This window comes from Rhinoraja longicauda, chromosome 12 (assembly GCF_053455715.1).
Source record: "Rhinoraja longicauda isolate Sanriku21f chromosome 12, sRhiLon1.1, whole genome shotgun sequence".
NCBI lineage: Eukaryota > Metazoa > Chordata > Chondrichthyes > Rajiformes > Arhynchobatidae > Rhinoraja > Rhinoraja longicauda.
The window spans coordinates 35,173,175-35,195,415 of NC_135964.1; the positions used below are offsets into that span (position 1 = coordinate 35,173,175).

At 41.1% G+C, this 22,241-nt stretch overlaps 1 protein-coding gene across 4 annotated transcripts in view; it reads right to left on the reverse strand.

Annotated features, from left to right (window-relative positions):
* The window catches only part of LOC144598897 (cyclin-dependent kinase-like 5), a 97,698-nt gene that overhangs the window by 37,240 nt on the left and 38,217 nt on the right, over window positions 1–22,241 (reverse strand). For all 4 annotated transcript variants that reach the window (XM_078409470.1, XM_078409467.1, XM_078409469.1 and 1 more), the window contains exons 5-7: window positions 17,595–17,731; window positions 15,900–16,020; window positions 13,109–13,168 (exon numbers count right to left, since the gene is read on the reverse strand). In XM_078409470.1, coding sequence (XP_078265596.1) covers window positions 13,109–13,168; window positions 15,900–16,020; window positions 17,595–17,731 — 318 coding nt within the window. The remainder of the gene's footprint in view (window positions 1–13,108; window positions 13,169–15,899; window positions 16,021–17,594; window positions 17,732–22,241) is intronic.

The following is a 22,241-nucleotide window of genomic DNA, read 5'->3' on the forward strand; positions in this document are numbered from 1 at the left end:
TATAAAGAAACTACAGTGCCCTCCATAATGTTTGGGACAAAGACCCGTCATTTATTTATTTGCCTCTGTACTCCACAATTCGAGATTTGTAATAGAAAAAATCACATGTGGTTAAAGTGCACATTGTCAGATTTTAATACAGGCCATTTTTATACCTTTTAGTTTCACCATGTAGAAATTACAGCTGTGTTTATACATAGTCCCCCCATTTCAGGGCACCATAATGTTTGGGACATGGCTTCATAGGCGTTTGTAATTGCTCAAGTGTACTTAATTGCCTCCTTAATGCAGGTATAAGAGAGCTCTCAGCACCAAATCTTTCCTCCATTCTTTCCATCACCTTTGGAAACCTTTATTGCTGTTTATCAACATGAGGACCAAAGTTGTGCCAATGAAAGTCAAAGAAGCCATTATGAGACTGAGAAACAAGAATAAAACTGTTAGAGACATCAGCCAAACATTAGGCTTACCAAAATCAACTGTTTGGAACATCATTAAGAAGAATGGGAACACTGGTGAGCTTACTAATCACAAACGGACTGACAGGCCAAGGAAGACCTCCACAGCTGATGACAGAAGAATTCTCTCTATAATAAAGAAAAATCCCCAAACACCTGTCCGACAGATCAGAAACACTCTTCGGGAGTCAGGTGTGGATTTGTCAATGACTACTGTCCGCAGACGACTTCTTGAACAGAAATACATTGCAATACATTGCTATATTGCAATATGCAAACCACTGGTTAGACACAAAAATAGGGTGGCCGGGTTACAGTTTGCCAAGAAGTACTAAAAAGAGCAACCACAGTTCTAGAAAAAGGTCTTGTGGACAGATGAGACGAAAATTAACTTATATCAGAGTGATGGCAAGAGCAAAGTATGGAGAGAAGGAACTGCCCAAGATCCAAAGCATACCACATCATCTGTGAAACACGGTGGTGGGTGTGTTATGGCCTGGCATGTATGGCTGCTGAAGGTACTGGCTCACTTATCTTAATTGATGATACAACTGCTGATGGTAGTAGAATAATGAATTCTGAAGAGTATAGACACATCCTATCTGCTCAAGTTCAAACAAATACCTCAAAAGTCATTAGCCGGCAGTTCATTCTACAGCAAGACAATGATCCCAAACATACTGCTAAAGCAACAAAGGAGTTTTTCAAAGCTAAAAAATGGTCAATTCTTGAGTGGCCAAGTCAATCACCCGATCTAAACCCAATTGAGCATACCTTTTGTATGCTGAAGAGAAAACCGAAGGAGACTAGTCCACAAAACAAGCATAAGCTAAAGATGGCTGCAATACAGCCCTGGCAGAGCATCACCAGAGAAGACACCCAGCAACTGGTGATGTCCATGAATCGAAGACTTCAAGCAGTCATTGCATGCAAAGGATATGCAACAAAATACTAAACAAGACTACTTTCATTTACATGCCACAGCCAGACATAAAAACAGCTTTTATCCACGAGTGATAGTTCTACTCAATAACCAGTCTGTAGTCTCTTTTTTGCTCTGGTTTATTTTCACCCACATGTTTAGACCGTAATGGTGTATCCTTATTGTTTTGATGTGTTATGCTTTATTCTTAATTGTTAACTGTATGTTTGTGTTATCATTTGTGAGTGGAGCACCAAGGCACATTCCTTGTATACGCATACTTGGCCAATAAACTTATTCATCATATTCATATGAAATTGCAGTGTCCCAAACACTATAGTGCCCTGAAATGGGGGGACTATGTATAAACACTGCTGTAATTTCTGCATGGTGAAACCAAAATGTATAAAAGTGGCCTTTATTAAAATCTGAAAATGTGCACTTTACTCCACAATTTGAGATTTGTAATAGAAAAAATAATATGTGGTTAAAGAGGCAAATTAATAAATGATGGGTTTTTGTCTGAAACATTATGGAGGGCACTGAATATACAATTGCAAATTCACACAGTGTAAATCTTGAAATAGTTAATTATGTTCACCAGTCTGCAATAAGGGGGTTTTGATTGAAACCACAAAGGACTCGGGGCCACATTGACTTTGCAAAATAATCAAGCAAATACCTTAATAAAACCTAAAAAAAATACAAAGTGCAGGAGTACCTCAGCAGGTTAGGAAGGCGATGTTTCGGATTAGGACTAGAAACATTATCTATCCATGTTCTCCAGAGATGCTGCCTGACCTGCTGAGTTACTCCAGTACTTTGTGTCTTTTTTTGTAAGCCAGCATCTGCAGTTCCTTGTTTCTAATAAAACCTAACACGTGGTTTTAAGTTCAATTCAGGATCAGTTCAACTTGGTTGCAGAGGATACCTGGCCTTTCTGGGATAGACCCAGGTAAAACATCTATTCTTTCAAGGTAAGCAATGAGAGAAAATTGACAAAGAAGTAAGCTACAGCACTTTATGCTTCTTTAAGGACTTCACATTTCCTAATATTAAATTATTTTGGGAAGAAGCCAGGAAAAAATGGGCTTTAGATGAAAAGTTAGTGAATTAACTTCAATCTCTGCTCTATGGCAGCACTGTATGAATTTCTTATGCACTCATGCTGCCTGGCACAGCATGATATTTTCTTAATAAATTAGCAATCTTACTCTTTCTCTCCTTGGCGAATTCAGGGGTCCAAGTTTCGAGATGTACAGATAGTACTGAATGGCTTCCTGGATAATGCCTGGGCTAAAAGCCGTCTAGAATTTACCAAGTCTGAAACTGAGTACAGTATTGACACATGCCAAATTAAATGTATTCAGGCAGAGATGAAAACTGAATGATTGAAGAGGAAGTAAATCCACATATTAAGTTACTGCAAAGCATTTTATATGAGATATACTATGTCACAAAGAAAACATAATATCTTCACACAGAGAGTGGTGAGTCTGTGGAATTCTCTGCCACAGAAGGTAGTTGAGGCCAGTTCATTGGCTATATTTAAGAGGGAGTTAGATGTGGCCCTTTTTGCTAAAGGGATCAGGGGGTATGGAGAGAAGGCAGGTACAGGTTACTGAGCTGGATGATCAGCCATGATCATATTGAATGGCGGTGCAGGCTCGAAGGGCCGAATGGCCTACTCCTGCACCTATTTTCTATGTTTCTATGTTTCTATGCCATATCTTCCAATAATCAGCTGACAGTTATCATTATAAATGCTGAAACTTACAGCCTTTTTAAATCTAGAGTTATTTATGAAAATCACACTCAACTTCAACCATCCCTCACCCAGAGAGTTGTGAATTTGTGGAATTCCCTGCCACAGAAGGCAGTGGAGGCCAATTCACTGGATGCATTTAAAAGGGAGTTAGAGCTCTTAGGGCTATCGGAATCAAGGGGTACAGGGAGAAGGCAGGCACGGGTTACTGATTGTGGATGATCAGCCATGATCACAATGAATGGCAGTGCTGGCTCGAAGGGCCGAATGGCCTCCTCCTGCACCTATTTTCTATGTTTCAATGTTTCTAATTTGCTGAAACACTGTGTGGTGCTGAAGTTGACAACAGTGGGCCAACAGAAACCATTATCCCTGGATCTGGCAGAAGGAAGGGACCATCTAGCAAGGAAAGGGCTATGAGTTTCTGTTGCAGGCTAGGCAGCTTCGGCACGTCAGCACATTTGGTCTGCTAAATAGCAGGGCACATTGCTTTGTAAAGCCTTGCCATGCAGGTTCTGAAAACAATAATTAATAGACAATAGGTGCAGGAGTAGGCCATTCGGCCCTTCGAGTCAGCACCACCATTCAATGTGATCATGGCTGATCATTCTCAATCAGTACCCCGTTCCTGCCTTCTCCCCATACCCCCTGACTCTGCTATCCTTAAGAGCTCTATCTAGCTCTCTCTTGAATGCATTCAGAGAATTGGCCTCCACTGCCCTCTGAGGCAGAGAATTCCACAGATTCACAACTCTCTGACTGAAAAAGTTTTTCCTCATCTCCGTTCTAATTGGCCTACCGCTTATTCTTAAACTGTGGCCCCTGGTTCTGGACTCCCCCAACATTGGGAACATGTTTCCTGCCTCTAACGTGTCCAACCCCTTAATAGTCTTATATATTTCAATAAGATCCCCTCTCATCCTTCTAAATTCTAGTGTATACAAGCCTAGTCGCACTAGTCTTTCAAAATATGACAGTCCCGCCATTCTGGGAATTAACCTAGTAAACCTACGCTGCACGCCCTCAATAGCAAGAATATCCTTCCTCATATTTGGAAATCAAAACTGCACAGTACTCCAGGTGCGGTCTCACTAGGGCCCTGTACAACTGCAGAAGGGCCTCTTTGCTCCTATACTCAACTCCTCTTGTTATGAAGGCCAACATTCCATTGGCTTTCTTCACTGCCTGCTGTACCTGCATACTTCCTTTCAGTGACTGATGCACTAGGACACCCAGATCTCGTTGTACGTCCCCTTTTCCTAACTTGACATCATTCAGATAATAATCCGCCTTCCTATTCTTACCACCAAAGTGGATAACCTCACACTTATCCACATTAAACTGCATCTGCCATGCATCCGCCCACTCACACAACCTGTCCAAGTCACCCTGCAACCTCATAGCATCTTCCTCACAGTTCACACTACCACCCAGCTTTGTATCATCTGCAAATTTGCTAATAGTACTTTTAATCCCTTCATCTAAGTCATTAATGTATATTGTAAATAGCTGCGGTCCCAGCACCGAGCCTTGCTAGTCACTGCCTGCCATTCTGAAAGGGACCCATTTATCCCCACTCTTTGCTTTCTGTCTGACAACCAATTTTCTATCCATGTCAGTACCCTACCCCCAATACCATGTGCTCTAATTTTGCCCACTAATCTCCTATGTGGGACTTTGTCGAAGGCTTTCTGAAAGTCGAGGTACACCACATCCACCGGCTCTCCCCTGTCAATTTTCCTAGTTACATCCTCAAAAAAATCCAGAAGGTTAGTCAAGCATGATTTCCCCTTCGTAAATCCATGCTGACTCGGAACGATCCTGTTACTGCTATCCAAATGCTCCGCAATTTCGTCTTTAATAATTGACTCCAGCATCTTCCTCACCACTGATGTCAGACTAACTGGTCTATAATTTCCCGTTTTCTCTCTCCCTCCTTTCTTAAAAAGTGGGATAACACTAGCTATCCTCCAATGCACAGGAACTGATCCTGAATCTATAGAACATTGGAAAATGATTACCAATGCATCCACAATTTCTAGAGCCACCTCCTTACGTACCCTGGGATGCAGACCATCAGGCCCTGGGGATTCAGTCAGTCAGTCCCATCAGTCTACCCAACACCATTTCCTGCCTAATGTGGATTTCCTTCAGTTCCTCCGTCACCCTAGGATCTCTGGCCACTAGAACATCTGGGAGATTGTTTGTATCTTCCTTAGTGAAGACAGAACCAAAGTACCAGTTCAACTCGTCTGCCATTTCCTTGTTCCCCATAATAAATTCCCCTGCTTCTGTCTTCAAGGGACCCACATTTGCCTTGACTATTTTTCCTCCTCTTCACTAATGATTGAATTGTATATAATTCTGGCTGCAGGTACACATAAGCAAATGGAACTGAATGGTATTTCAGCCATGTCAGTTATGATCATCTGCACTCAGGATATACCGATAATCCTTCAATTAAGAGGTGCAAGAAAAACATTATATCCTTCCCAACTTTCTCGTCTCTCTCCCTTCCATCCCCCCTCCCATACAGCCTATCAGGTATCTTCAATCCTTTTGTTCTCCAGTCTCTCCCCAGTATTCCCCTTCTGCCCCTGTAGAAGCCATGCAATAGTTAGAGACTGCCAGCAACTTATGGTCAGATAAGCCCGGCACATACTGATAAGCCAGGGGCCTGACAGCTGTCAGAAGAGTGATCTCAGTGACATGTAACTGAAGAGCTCTAGCCACTTTCTGGTCATTGGAAGGTCTGACTCTAAGCTATGCAGCATCTTTCATAACAGCATATTGGTCCAAGAGGCTTGAAAACATCCGGGACAACAACAAAATTGAATCAAGGTCTCAAATTTATCAGACTTTATACCCAATTCAAAATTAATGGAATTGCGTTTTTCCCCAAATATAACAAATGCTCCACACCAAAAAGTGGTTTGAAAGCATTATTGTGTAATTGACTTAGTTTGAACACACATCAAGAACAATGATCTTCTCGCAGTGATACTGAAATGTATATTCTTTACTTCACCACATATTATTCTGCCACATTGAGATATCTTACCTTTGGACAAGATGGTAAAGTATAGTTTTTCTGTTTGCATTGAAGCACATAAGTGTTTTAACAGCACTATATGCATAAAAAACACCTGAGTTATTCCTCTGACAATTCATCTAAAATAAAATATGTGATAGCTTTTTACTTATTGCTTGTCTGATCTACTGTGTGTTTTGAGCATTTTCTGTTCTTCACATTTCCAATGTCTGCAGTAATATAGGTCGATAACAGAGAAGACGTCTAAAAATAGAGTGTATGCTGAAAGCACAAAGACACTGTGAATAGGAGAGAAAGTGTAAGTAGGCAAGTATTGCAAAAATCATGTTTTATCAAAATGAAGCATCTCCCTCAGTCCACTTAAATTTAGTAATTGAAACTGGACTTCAGCCTAAAAGGCAAATGAATGCTGATATTTATGGCAGCCAGGTTTTTGTCAAGAGCAAAGTGAATTACTTCACAGAATAAGGTGTGAATAAAAAGATTTCTTAAATAGAAACTTGGTGGGTGTACAAATCAATGTACAAAGAGAAGGAAGAGGTGGTAAATAAACCAAGGAAGCTTAAGCAAGAATCATTTATTTAACCACCATTTTAATACTCAATATTGTACGTTCCCAAATTTCTATATTTTAACAAGTGGGAATTTAGACTAGAGACTAAGATTAAAATAGTTGCTGTTCCTTTGGATGGATAAAAATTAAGAAAGCATTTAGAAAATTCTAATTAAATCCTTTATAACTATAATTAAAAATGAATCTGTTTTGAGATCACAAAAAATATTTCCGTAAAGGATGCTGTGAACAGAACAGGATGTCAGGGACAGGGAACATGGAAATATTCTCTGATTCGCAAGACATGGTAAGCTGCATTCCCCAAAGGTCAGTACTGGAGCCAGAGCTTTACTTGTTGTATAACAAAGTCTTGGATGAACCAATGGAAAAAAATATGCGCAAAAGTCTGGGTAAGTTAGATAAGTTACTCAATGGAGCAAAACATTTACAAAAGAGACAGAGGCAGATTAAATGATTGGACAAAATTATTTCAGAATGCAGATTGTGAGATCATCCATTCTGAATCTAAGACAGGTCTGAATAAATTCTTAATAAGAATGGATGTGGAACTGTGCCCAAAGAGTACCAACGCATACAAAAGTTACTACAATCCAGAATATGAAAAAGAAAAATATATTTTAAAATGAAATGCTCAGCTTTAATTCACGGGGGCTGAAATATAAGGGAACGTAATTCAAGTTTCACTAGTACAGAATCTTCTTTCCATCTGGAATACCTCTTGAAATGTACACAAAGACATGGAACAATGCAGCTTAGGAACATGCTCTTTCGACCAAGAGATCTGTGCTTACTGCGACACCAATTTTTAACAAATCCCATCATCTCTCCTTCCATCCCCTGCTTGTTCATGCACTTGTCAAAATGTTGCTATAGTTTTTGCTTCTGTCACGTCCCCTCATGGCGCGTTTCAGGCACCCACCACTGTGTGTAAGAAAAACTTACCTCCCAAATCGACTTTCTATATCTCACCTTAATTCTCTACCCTCTAGTATTTGATATTTCCATCTTGAGAAAAAGATTTAGACTATTCTATCCTATCTAAGCCTCTCATCATTTTATATGCTTCCTTCATTTCACTTCTTAGCCTCCGATGTACCAGTGAAAACAATCCAGGTTTGTCTATCCTTTTCTTATAGCTGATCCAGGCAACAACCTAGTGAAGGCACATGGAACTGCAGAACTTCTGAAAAAGGGTTCAAACCTGGAACGCCACCTTCCATTTCCTCCACAGATGTTACCTGGCCCACTGAGTATCTCCAGGACTTTGTATCTGACTCAACATACTGGGATACCCCTTTTGCAGCCTCTCTAAAGGCAGCTTATCCTTCCCATAATGTGGCGACCAGAACTGCACATAATTTTCCTAATGTGGCATACCTAACATTTTCTATACCTGCACACAAAACTTGCCAACTTTTATACTTAATGCCTCCACTGATAAAGAGCAAGTATGCCGGATACATTCTTTACCCTCCACTTTCAGGGAGCAATGCATGTGCACCCCCAAATCCCTCTACAGTAAATGGTAGGGCTGTTAGGAACATTGATTAATATACTTTTCTCTTACAGTTGGCCTCCAAACATATCACACTGTGTGTGTACTAAGCTCCACGTGCGCATGGATTTTACGTGCATTGCTCTTGTTTGAGAGTGAGGTGGTAGTTGCGAATACACGAAATACAATAGAGTTGCATCAATGTGATGCAAAGTTTAAAGATTAAATTATAAGCCAAGGTTGTGTAAATTTGGATTTTGTTTCCTTGAGTTTAAAGGGTTAAAAGATAATCACATCATGGTATACAAAATGGTAAGGAGTTTGAAAAGGTAGAAACATTTTGAATGAGGAAAATCCAGACAAGAGGGAGTAACCTTAACAAGGATTTTTTTGTTGTTGTTAAAAACAAGAGCTAGGCAATTCAGTAGAGAAATCAGAAATAACGTTTTCAAACAAACATGGTATAAATCTAGAATTTCAACCCCAGAACTCCAAATATGTCAAATTAATTTTTAAAGCCTGAAATTGATAGTTTTTTAAAAATATGCATATCCAGAATTGTAGAACAAAAATATCTAAATGGAGACAAAAGGCTGCAGATGTTGGAATTTTGAGCAAAAATAACAGTGCTGGAGGAAATCAGCAGGCTATGCAAAATCTACAGAGGGAAATGGACAGACGACGTTTCAGGTCAGGATGCTTCTTCAGACTGATAGAGGGAAGAAAGCTGGCAATGAGAGGCCAGGGAAAGGGGTGGGCAAAAACTTGAAAGTCTTGGTGGATACAGGCGAAGAGGGATGATTAGCAGATGGGTGGAGATAGTAACAAAGGCTACATTTGAAAAGAAGCCAAAAGGGTGCCAGATAAGGGAGGAAGAGGAGTGAAATGAAAAGCTGGTGAAATGAAGAGTGGGTGGAAGAGGACATAGAATAGGGAATGGAAGGAGAATAACAGGAATAAATATGGGAGGAGGGAGGGGTGGAAGTTAAGCAAAAGATGGAGATGAATGGAATTGGGTGACAGGGCAGAGGGGGAAGGTGTGCTCATCAGGAATGGGGGGGGCAAAACTGGCAGACGAGAGGGATGGGGGATTAAGGGATTTAGCTTGAATTGGAGAATTCAATGTTCATGTCATTGGGTTGTAGGCTATCAAAGCAGAATATGAGGGGCTGTTCTTTCAGTTCAACTGTGGCCTCATTCTATCAGCGGAGGAGGCTGAGAGCAGAAAAATCAGTATGGGAAAGAGAAGGGTAGTTAAAATAGCTGGCAATTGGGAGCTCCGACAGACCTTGGTGGACAGAGCACATGTTTCGGCGAAGCAGTTGCCTAGTCTACATTTGGTCTCGACAATGTAGAGTAGGCCACATCGGGAGCACTGAATATAATAGACGAGGTTGACAGAGTTGCAAGTAAATCTCTGTCTCACCTGGAAAGATTATTGGGAGTGGTGCAGGGATAGGTGTTGCAACTCCTGTGGTTGCAGTGCAAAGGTAAAAAGGGGAAGGGTTGGGAAGGGAGGGATGAGCAAACCAAGGAGTTGAAGAGAGACATTTCTGTGGAAAGTGGTAGGAACAAGAAGATGTCACAGAAAACAGGCCATTGTGAAAAATTGTAACTGGTGGGATGTCACAATGCTGGGGCCTCTTTGATTTATAATTTAAATTTATAAAGAAGCAGAAGTATTGTAGCAAGGGCAGCTGCTGATACAAAGATTGGTTGAAAATTTAAGTTGTGAGGAGGACACAGGTTAAGTGGACAAAGCAATTGCAGATAGAATGGAGAAATATGACATTATCCATTTTAGTAGGAAGGTAGAAAAGTAATCTATTACTTTTAAATGGTTTGAGGTTATTGCATGCTGGTGTTCAGAGATGACATTCTGTGCCATCAATTTCCCAATTGAAAAACGCTGATGTGTTTCTTCTCAATTTTTCTTTCAAACTAGATTTGCATAATTACACATTTTATTAGCATAGTTATGTGTTAATCCCTTTTGAACATCTGTGGAAATTGTTAATAGCATGCTTTAATTGTATGAGCCCCAGAATGTGCTGTCCCCCTTCCCCCCCACCCAACTCTCTCCTCCCCCAGCCCGACTTTCACTCTCCCCCACCCCCCCTTTCCCCATCACCCCCTCTCTCTCCTCCCCCACTTTCCTCCCCCCACCCTCACCAACCCCCACCCACTTGGCCCCCACGTCCACTCCCCTCCGTGGAGCCGTTGGCGGCGAAAGGCACTTACTCACTTATGTGAGGGGGGAGAGGAAAGGGGAGAGGAAGGCACTGAGCGCTGCACTCCCGTCAGTCGGGCGGGTGGCGGGAGCGGGAGAGGCGACGACACCTCCCGACGGTCAGCGCGGCCCGATCTGAGGAATGTCCGGCGCGAGGCATGCCGGGACAGGCGGCGGTGCTCCGGGGGGGCATCAGTTAAAGGGCCGGGGGGGGGGGGAGCGCATTAGTTAAAGGTCTGGGGGGGAGCGCATTAGTTAAAGGTCCGGGGGGGGGGGGGGGGGGGGGGGGGAGAGCGCATTAGTTAAAGGTCCGGGGGGGGGGGGGGAGTGATCTGTTGAAGACGTGTGGGTCGCATTGCATTGTGACGTCACACACTGAATACCGGCGGGGGGCGGGCGCAAGCTGATCTCACAGGCGCTCGGGTCCCATTGTGACGTCAAACACTGAAGCCCTTCAAGAAATGGGTTAGAAATGAAAATTTGAAACTTTAAAATCTCTCTAGCTTTAAAAATGCAGCTTCAATTTGAATGAGAGTGGTTTTATTATATGGCCAGGATAGTGGTGAGTATGGTGGTGCAAAAAGTGTGGCGCTATGGTGTACCGTTTTGGCTGTGCGAGTGACGAAAGTTAAGCTGCACACATACACACATAAACACGGACACAGAGTTTTAGTAATATAATAATATATATATATAATAGATAGAAACATAGAAAATAGGTGCAGGAGTAGGCCATTCGGCCCTTCGAGCCTGCACCGCCATTCAATATGATCATGGCTGATCATCCAGCTCAGTAACCTGTACCTGCCTTCTCTCCATACCCCCTGATCCCTTTAGCCACAAGGGCCACATCTAACTCCCTCTTAAATATAGCCAATGAACTGGCCTCAACTATCTTCCGTGGCAGAGAATTCCACAGACTCGCCACTCTCTGTGTGAAGAAATGTTTTCTCATCTCGGTCCTAAAAGACTTCCCCCTTATCCTTAAGCTGTGACCCCTAGTTCTGGACTTCCCCAACATCGGGAACAATCTTCCCGCATCTAGCCTCTCCATCCCCTTAAGAATTTTATATGTTTCTATAAGATCCCCCTCAGTCTTCTAAATTCCAGCGAGTATAAGCCTAGTCTATCCAGTCTTTCTTCATATGAAAGTCCTGCCATCCCAGGGATCAATCTGGTGAACCTTCTCTGTACTCCCTCTAAGGCTAGAATGTCTTTCCTCAGATTAGGAGACCAAAACTGTACACAATACTCCAGGTGCAGTCTCACCAAGGCCCTGTACAACTGTAGCAGAACCTCCCTGCTCCTATACTCAAATCCTCTTGCTATGAATGCTAACATACCATTCACTTTCTTCACCGCCTCCTGCACCTGCACGCTTGCTTTCAATGACTGGTGCACCATGACACCCAGGTCACGTTGCATCTCCCCTTTTCCTAATTGGCCACCATTCAGGTAATACTCTGCTATCCTGTTCTTGCCGCCAAAGTGGATAACCTCACATTTATCCACATCATATTGCATCTGCCATGCATTTGCCCACTCGCCTAATCTATCCAAGTCACTCTGTAGCCTCCTAGCATCCTCCTCGCAGCTAACACTGCCACCCAGCTTCACGTCATCCGCAAACTTAGAGATGTTGCATTCAATTCCCTCGTCCAAATCATTAATATATATTGTAAATAACTGGGGTCCCAGCACTGAGCCTTGCGGTACCCCACTAGTCACTGCCTGCCATTCCGAAAAGGACCCGTTTATTCCTACTCTTTGCTTCCTGTCCGCCAACCAATTCTCTATCCACCTCAACACTGAACTCCCAATACCTATATATATATATATATATATAGATATATATAGATAAGTACATGGCTGGTTTGATGTTGGCCTTAACTCTATTTTCTTGAGTTTTCTTCATATAATTTTATTCCTTGCAAGCCTTAAAACAAATCTCAGCTTTGAATATACTTATTGGCCCAGCTAGCCTAAGTACTTTGCATTAAAAAAAAAGGATGTCCTGTTATTTAAGGAGAGAATGCCCGTTAAAATTTGAAAACGCAATTTTATTTTAATCTACATCAATTCAATTTATTGAATCTAGAAACAAGCAGGCCATCCAATATAAATTACTTAAACTCCTTTGACTAAAAATTCCTCTTAGATTGGTGAATCATATTTGATTTCAATCAAGGTAATCAAGTTGTATAAATATACAAATTTCCCATGGATTAAAGTTCTGCAGTGCACAAAAACAGTTGACAAAATTTACAACTGTCAAATATATAACTTATCTAACCTAACATCTAACCTTGCTTTCTTTCTTTCCTGTATCAAAAATATCTGAACAAGTTTTTAGTCATTTGTTTCATTATCTCCTTAAAAAACAGGGCGTCCATTTTTAATGCAAAGTGCTTAGGCACCCTTTGTCGTCTTAGACACACAATGGAAGCTGTGGCTTATTTACGATCCAAAATATCATTACCTGAATAATAAGTAAGCACTCTTTGACAAATAAACTTGACTTGACTATCCTAAACTTAAACAACTCTTTGAGCCAGAGTTGTGGTTTTACATTGAACATTTTACATTGTACAAAAAAGAAATTTATGACTTACCAAAATCACACAGCTTCAACATGTCATTGTGGCTGATTAGAAGGTTTTCTGGTTTGATATCTAAAACAAAACAGTTAGTTAACTTGGTCTTTTAGAAGGGTATAATTTGACTGACATTTCTTAAAAAACACCCCAAAACATTGTGCAGGATAATTTGCCCTCTTTTATGTAGAATACATTAAAAAATAGGGCTTGAATTAATCAATATTTATTTTTGATTTGTGTCACGAAGATAACTAAAATTAAAATAAAATCATTGGAAGTCAGTATGGAATTACTGCTTGGAAAACACAGGTAATTTTGGTTATCAAAAAGGATACATTACAAGTAAATTGATAATGCCAGAGAAACAGCAAATTTTAATTGTCTATTGTAACCTACTTAATTTGCAGGAAGGAACTGCAGATGCTGGTTTAAACCGAAGATAGACACAAAAAGTTGGAGTAACTCAGCAGGACAGGCAGCATCTCTGGAGAGAAGGAATGGATGACGTTTTGGGTCAAGACACTTCTTAAGACTGGTTAGGGATAAGGGAATCGAGAGGTATAGACAGTGATGTGGAGAGATAAAGAACAATGAATGAAAGATATGCAATTAGGTAAAGCTGATAAAGGAAACAGGCCATTTTAAGCTGTTTGTAGGGTGAAAATGATTCTCAGTCCACTTTCATTTCACTGCACATCGTGTATGTGCATGTGACAAATAAACTTGACTTGACTATCCTAAACTTAAAAAACTATTAATCACTGGAAAATATCCAAGTGTCAACAAATTTTAAATATAAAATAAACATTCAATTTTTAACATGTACTAACATGCAAAATAATAAAAGGAATGTGATGAAACAGTCAGCACTTAGAGTACATTGCTTCAGAGCAATTCATCAGGGCGTCATGGTGGCGCAGTGGTAGAGTATCTGTCTTACAGCGCCAAAGACCAGGATTTGATCTTGACTGTGGTGTTGTCTGCATAGAATTGTCTGTATAGAATTTGTATGTTCTCCCAGTGATTTAAACCAATAAAATGGGTTTTCCCCAGTTGCTCTGGTTTCCTCCCACACTCCAAAGATATACAGGTTGGTAGGTTGATTGGGTTCGGTAAACACTGTAAATTGTCCCTAGAGTGTAGGATAGTGCTAACGTATGGGGATCGCTGATCGGCGCGGACCTGGTGGGCCAAAGGACCTGTTTTTGCGCTGTATGTCTAAACCAAACATACCATAGTGCCGGTGCCAAAAAAAGCAAAGATCACCAGCCTGAATGACTACCGTCCGGTTGCCCTAGCTCCTATAGTCATGAAGTGCTTTGAAAGGCTGGACCTCTCACACATCAAATCCAGCATCCCTGACTCACTGGACCCACATCACTTTGCATACAGGGCAAACAGATCCACAGAGGACGCCATCTCTCTGGCTCTTCACACTGTCCTGACTCACCTGGAGAGACAGGGCACGTACGTGATGACACTAGTCATTGACTATAGCTCTGCCTTCAACACGGTCATCCCCACCAAGCTCATCACCAAACTCCACCAACTAGGCCTCAGCTCGTCGTTATGCGACTGGATCCTGGACTTCCTGCTGGAGCGACCGCAGGCAGTGAGAATGGGCCCGCACCTGTCCTCCACTATCACCCTGAGTACCGGCACACCACAGGGCTGTATTCTGAGCCCCATGCTCTACTCCCTCTTCACACACGACTGTATTCCTGCATTCGACACCAACACCATTGTCAAGTTTGCAGACGACAACGGTGATCGGGCTGATCACCAACGGTGATGAAACAAAATACAGAGTGGAGGTGCAGAACCTGGCTGACAGGTGCTCTGATAACAACCTGTCCCTAAATACCACCAAGACCAAGGAGCTGATCATCAACTTCCGTAGGTCCCACAACGGGGAATACGCCCCGATCTTTATCAACGGGGACAGTGTGGAGGGAGTGTCCAGCTTCAAGTTTCTGGGCACTCATATTTCGGAGGACCTAACACTGCTGGGCTGGTCAAGAAGGCACAGCAACGACTGTTCTACCCAAGAACACTGAAAAGGTCTGGTCTACCCCAACAGCTGCTGACGACCTTCTACCGCTGCACTATAAAGAACATCCTAACACATGGCATCCCTGTGTGGTATCTCAGCTGCACGGAGGCAGAGAGGAAAGCTCTTCAGCGGGTAGTCCATAGAGCTCAGAGGACCATCGGAACACAGCTACCAGCCTTGGAGGGCATCTACAACACACGATGCCTCAGAAAAGCCACCAGCATCCACAAAGACTCTTCACACCCTTGCAACAGTCTGTTCGAACTTCTACCATCAGGCAGATGATACAAGGCCTTCTACGCCTGCACCTCCAGACTCAGGAACAGCTTCATCCCCAGGGCCATAGCTGCTATGAACCGGTCCTGCTGAGCCGGATGGTCACATCGCACAGTGAACCGGCACAGATCTACTTGCACTTTATTCTGTTTTAAAACTGTTCTAATTTGTTTCATTGGGTTGTTTAAATTAATACTGACTAGCTAATTAATTTATTGCATCGTATGGGAGGCGCATTCCCAATCTCGTTGTATCCCTGTACAATGACAATAAAGATATATTGTATTGTATTGTATTGGCGGTTCAACCAGAGAAAAACAAAAAAAATAGCTATTGGCAAATAAGTTTCTAATTATGACTTTTCTCTCATTACCAGCACAAAGGTGTGCATATTCAAGTTCTTTGCCAAATGTAAACAAGATGGGAACAAAATGTGGTTACACTTATTGTCGTTGAAACAAAGGACTCCACAGTTACCTCGATGAACAATATCATTCCTGTGGCACCAGTGAATTGCTTTGATTAGCTGATAGATATAGTTCCGCATTTTTTCAGGTTGAACACCATTTGGCATTTCTTCAAGTAATTCAAGCATATTCTGGAATCGACAACAGAAAAAACGTTAATTCTATATCATCATGCAGAATTTTACTTTGCACAGTAGACATGCAGCACTGCATATCCTATAAAATATAAAAGCACAAACTTGCATTTTAAAAATACAGCACAGTACTTCCTTTTTTAAAGTGCTAAAAACAAGCATGAGCACAAAGGTCTCTTCATTCATATTTTCACCAAATTAAACATATTATTTTAAGTCATATTTTAAGTAATATTTTAAGTAATATCAGTATTCCTGGACAATCATTAATTCAAAATAAAACTGAAGCATTTCACTCAAAGATCACATATTCCAAATATTTTTTGTCCTCTTTTTAACCTATTCTAAACTAATATCTTGTATTTAGCATTCAATCACTTGGAACAATGAAATACAATGGCTAAGAGGCTGTTTGTTATGTTGACCTGAACAACAGAGTAAAGGAAGAAGGGTCCCGATCCAAAACATTACCCATCCATTTTTTCCAGAGATGCTGCCTGACCTGCTGAGTTACTCCAGTGCTATGTGTCTATCTTCAGAGTAATTTTAGGCAACCTAGGGTTATGCAATTCTTGTCTCTTTGTCATCCTCAATTTAAATTGCTCCTTCACTTGAGGTTCCACCGTCAGCTGCCTAGACTTAAAAGTTCTGGAATTTCCTATTTAAGGCTCTATACTTCTCTTACAAGGATTTTTAATACCTAACATATTTGGCAAAGTTTTGGTATTTTATGGGACTTGATAACACTCTTGTGATATCTGTGAATTACTATCATTTATCCAGTTCCTACTTGACGACATTGACAATTTCTAATAATTTTCATTGAGTAGTAAATACTTGCACATTCATTTCTTCATCTCAACCCAAAGAAAACAAAAGACTTGATCTCCATTGGCACTTTGGATGCCATTTTCAATATAATTTCCAGTAGAGCAAGTCGCATTCTGCAGAGTTGACAAGGGTGTGCTGGCTCTGGAGAGAGTCCAGAGGAGGTTTACAAGGATAATCCCAGGAATGAGTAGGTTAACATATGATAAGTTTGTGATGGCACTGAGCCTGCTGTACTCACTAGAGAAGAATGAGGGGGGACCTCATTGAAATATCCAGAATAGCGATAGAGTAGATGTGGAGAGGATTTCCATAGTGGGAAAGTCTAGGACTAGTCATAGCCTCAGAATTAAAGGCCGTTCTATTGGGAAGGAGATGAGGAGGAATTTCTTGTCAAAGGGTGGTGAATCTGTGGAATTATTTGCCACAGAAGGCTGTAGAGGCCAAGTCAGTGGATATATTTAAGGCAGAGAGAAATAGATTCTTGTTTAGTACAGGTGTCAGAGGTTATGAGGAGAAGGCAGGAGAATGGGGTTAATAGGGTGAGATAGATCGGCCATGATTAAATGGTGGAGTAGACTTGATGGGCCGAATAACCTAATTCTACACCTATCACATGATCTTATGAACCGTGTTAAACAATGTGGTTACATATCAAGCAATTGAGTAAAACTTGAAGGAAGAGCCAGCTCTGAAATCAGGCAGAAAATCATTAGTTCAGAAATTGTTTTCGTATCACTGACCTTTTCTACATATTCAAAGACTAAATATAGCTTTCCTCTTCTTCGAAAAGCTTCCTTAAGTTCAACAATATTTTCTTGCTTTAGAGTACGAAGCATTTTCAGCTCCCTCAATGTCGTTTCCTTAACTTCTTCATTTTCTGGGAATAAACACATTAAATATAATTAAATAATATATATTTTGTTTCCTTTCAAAAATATTTACAAAACCTCATGTTTGCCATTTTCTCTAAATGAACCATTGTTCATTTGTTTGATGATTGGGTCCCAGTGAATCAGAAGGGAATAATTGTTCATTAATTTAAACAATTGGTTGCCTTAAACTGTTTTTTTCTTCCTTTCAAAATTGCACTTCCATCGCCTTCATTCAAAGTAGAAAGGGAATTCTAAGAAAATCCATTTCCCTTAGTAATGCCAAAATAATGACACTGCTGTCGAATATACAATTTCTTGAATTTATTCAGTTTGATTAAAAAGATTAAACTTCATGAGCCATGAAGTTTGGGTTATTCCTCCTGCCACAACTACTGGTAATGCAATGGACAGGAATGTAAGCTTGTGACAAGAAAATAAAACTGACAAATTAGTTCCTAGAATTGATTTATTTCCAGAATCACATGAATCCTGGAGAACAGCAAAGGTTAGTGAAGCGTATTGACTGACGTAGTTGTGAGAAAACAATGACATTTCCTAAAAGAGATAACATAGAACAGAGAATACTATTGCACAGGAATAGGGCCTTCGGTCAATGTCCGTGCCAAACATGATGCTGGGTTAAACTAATCTCTTCTGCCTGCATGTGATCCACACTCATGTGATAGAGCAGAATTAGGCCATTTGGCCCATCAAGTCTTCTGCCATTCAATCATGGCTGATCTATCTTTCCCTCTCAATCCCATTCTCCTGCCTTCTGTCCATAACCCCTGACACCCATATTAATCAAGTTCTTCTTTTCCCTGCATATCCACGTGAAAATTCTGGCATATTAAAAACTGGTCCTGAGCAAATTTTATGGACAATTGACTACTATTCCTAATAATCCATTAACACAACTTCAATTCACTTTTTTTTAAATGAAAGTTACACAGTAAAAAAATAAATGTTCCCATTAACACAATAAATGTCAAGGGTCCAAGGTAACTCTATTCGTCAAGGCGAGCTGGAGCACCAAGTTGCTAGTCATTATAATATCTCTTCCCATTCCCATGCTGACCTTGGCCACTTCATTGCCAGAGTGAGGCCATGTGCAAATTCCACATTTTATTCCACAGTATGAACATTGAATTTTCTAATTTTAAGTAATACCCCCTAATTCACCTCTCTTTCCCTTGCCTCTGCACACCCTTTTTTCCCCACCATCTCCCACCACCTTAGTCATCCTGCTCCTTTAGACCCCTGTATGCTCAATTTACATCCTGGGTCCCATGTTTATTTTTTCCCACCCCCATATCCCTCCCTCCAGCTTTACTTTTCACACCTTTCCTTATCTGACATCTTTGTGTCTCCTTTTCAACTCCAGCCTTTGTCCCTTACTCCACCCTTGTGCCAATCACTTCATCTCACATGCATCCACCTATCATTTGCCAGGCTTTTCCCATCCAACTCTCTCCACACCCACCCCATCAATCTAAAGAGTCTCTGCCAGAAACATCATCTGTCCATTCACTCCACAGATGCTGCCTGACCTACTGAGTTCCCTTCTGATTCACTGGGGCCCTATTATTATCCATGCTCCATTCTGACTCACTGTAGCCCTAATTTCTGCACTCCCATCTCATTCACTGTGGACAAGTGCAAAACGGTCATCTACACTATGCTTGGTCTCGCTGATGTCAAGGACCCAGATCAGGAGCACCAAATACAATAGACTTCATTTTCCCACTTGGGTAGCTTACAACCCACATACATCAACATTTAATTCCTCACTTTCAAGTAATACCCCATCAGTCTTTCTTCCCCCCCCCCCCCCCCCTCATATGTTTAAATAAGGTCACCAATCATTCTTCTAAACTACAAGGAATACCGATCCAAACTATTTCATTTCTCATGGTGGGCCAACCCTGCCATCCAGGAATTGACCCGGTGAATCTCCTTTGTAACTTCCAGTTATTATATTGCTTTTTAGGTAAGGGGAACAAAACTGTACTCAGTAATTCATGTGAGGCCTCGCCAACACATCGCAACAAAAACTCAATTTTTCAACTTCAATCCCTTTGCCAAAATGCCATTTGCTATATTAAATGCTTGTTGGACCTGCCTGCTAGCTTTTTATCATTCATACACTAGAATGCCAGAATCCCTCTGTACCTCATTCACTTGCAGTCTTTTCCATTATGATAATAACCTGCTTTTTGTTTTCTTTAACTGAAGTCATCATCTCATACTTCCCTGTATTAAACACCATTCGCCAGGTTTTCGCCTATGCCTATTCACTTAATCTATATCCCATTGTAGAATGCCATATCCTTATCACATTATGCCCTTCCATTTATTTTCATATCAGAAACAAATTAAAAAAACTTAAATTCTGCTCCTTCCTTCAGGTCATTTAATGTAAATAGTGAACAATTGCCGACTAATCCCTGCAGTACTCCACTAGTTATCTCCTTCCAGTCTGAAAATAATCCATTTATTTCAACTCTGTTTTCTAAGTGACAGCCAGCTTTCAATCCGTTCTCACACATTTCCTTCAATATCTTAGGCTTTCAATGAATGCACCAGTCTCCCACGTAGTACCTTGTCAACTGGCTTTTGGAAACTTAAGTATACCATATAGACAATAGATAATAGGTGCAGGAGTAGGCCATTTGGCCCTTCAAGCCAGCACCACCATTCACCGTGATCATGGCTGATCATCCACAATCAGCACCCCGTTCCTGCCTTCTCCCCATATCCCTTGACTCCGCTATCATTAAGAGCTCTATCTAACTCTCTCTTGAAAGCATCCAGGGAATTGGCCTCCACTGCCTTCTGAGGCAGAGAATTCCACAGATTTACAACTCTCTGACTGAAAAAGGTTTTCCTCATCTCCGTTCTAAATGACCTACCCCTTATTCTTAAATTGTGGCTCCTGGTTCGGGACTTCCCCAACATCGGGAACATGTTTCCTGCCTCTAGCGTGTCCAATCCCTAATAATCTTATATGCTTTAATAAGATCCCCTCCTCCTTCTAAATGCCAGAGTATACAAGCCCAGTCGCTCCAGTCTGTTAACATATGACAGTCCTGCCATTCCGGGAATTAACCTCAAGAACCTACGCTGCACTCCCTCAATAGTAAAAATGTCCTTCCTCAAATTTGGAGACCAAAACTGCACACAATACTCCAGGTGCGGTCTCACTGAGGCCGTACAATTGCAGAAGGACCTCTTTGCTCCTATACTCAACTCCTCTTGTTATGAAGGCCAACATTCCATTAGCTTTCTTCGCTGCCTGCTGCACCTGCATGCTTACTTACTGATGAACTAGGACACCCAGATCTCATTGTACTTCCCCTTTTCTTAACTTGACACCATTCAGATAATAATCTGCTTTCCTGTTCTTACCACCAAAGTGGATAACCTCACATTTATCCACATTAAACTGCATCTGCCATGCATCTGCCCACTCACACAACCTGTCCAAGTCAACATGCATCCTCATAGCATCCTACTCACACTTCACACTGCCACCCAGCTTTGTGTCATCTGCAAATTTGCTAATGTCACTTTTAATCCCTTTATCCAAGTCATTAATGTATATTGTAAATAGCTGCGGTCCCAGCACCGAGCCTTGCGATACCCCACTAGTCACTGCCTGCCATTCTGAAAGGGACGCATTTATCCCTACTCTTTGTTTCCTGTCTGCCAACCAGTTTTCTATCCATGTCAGTACCCTACCCCCAATACCATGTGCTCTAATTTTGCCCACTAATCTCCTATATGAACCTTATCAAAGGCTTTCTGAAAGTCCAGGTACACTACATTCACTGGCTCTCCCTTGTCCATTTTCCAAGTTACATCCTCAAAAAATTCCACTAGATTAGTCAAGCATGATTTCGCCTTCATAAATCCGTGCTGACTCGGAACAATCCTATCCAAATGTTCTGCAATTTCTTCTTTTATAATTGACTCTAACATCTTCCCCACCACTGATGTCAGGCTAACTGGGCTATAATTTCCAGTTTTCTATCTCCCTTATCTATAGATTTCCCTCTATAAAGCCTGTTCCTCAAAGAATTCAGGTAAATTTGTCAGCGTGATTTACCCTTCATGAAACCATATTGGCGGGTTTTAATTCTATCCACCTTTTCTAAATGATGAACAAATTCCTTTTTGATCAGTGATTATAGCATTTTGCCTACAATAGATGATAAATAAGCTGTCTGCAAAACATTCTTTCTGCTTTTCTCCTTCACGTTGTATCTTTTCCAATCTTCGAGTTTAGCAAATTACAAAATAACTTCAACCAATAGGTCCACTATCTCCACAACCACTTCTTTTGAAACCCAAGCACATGTCTTTTCAGTGCTGCCACTGTGTCCACCTTTCACCCTGAGTTTTCCCAATACTTTTATTCTTGGGATATTTATAAATGCTACCATGTTATTTGAAATTAGCCTTTATAATATATTTGGGATATAAGCAATGTCTTCCACAGTGAAAATTGATACA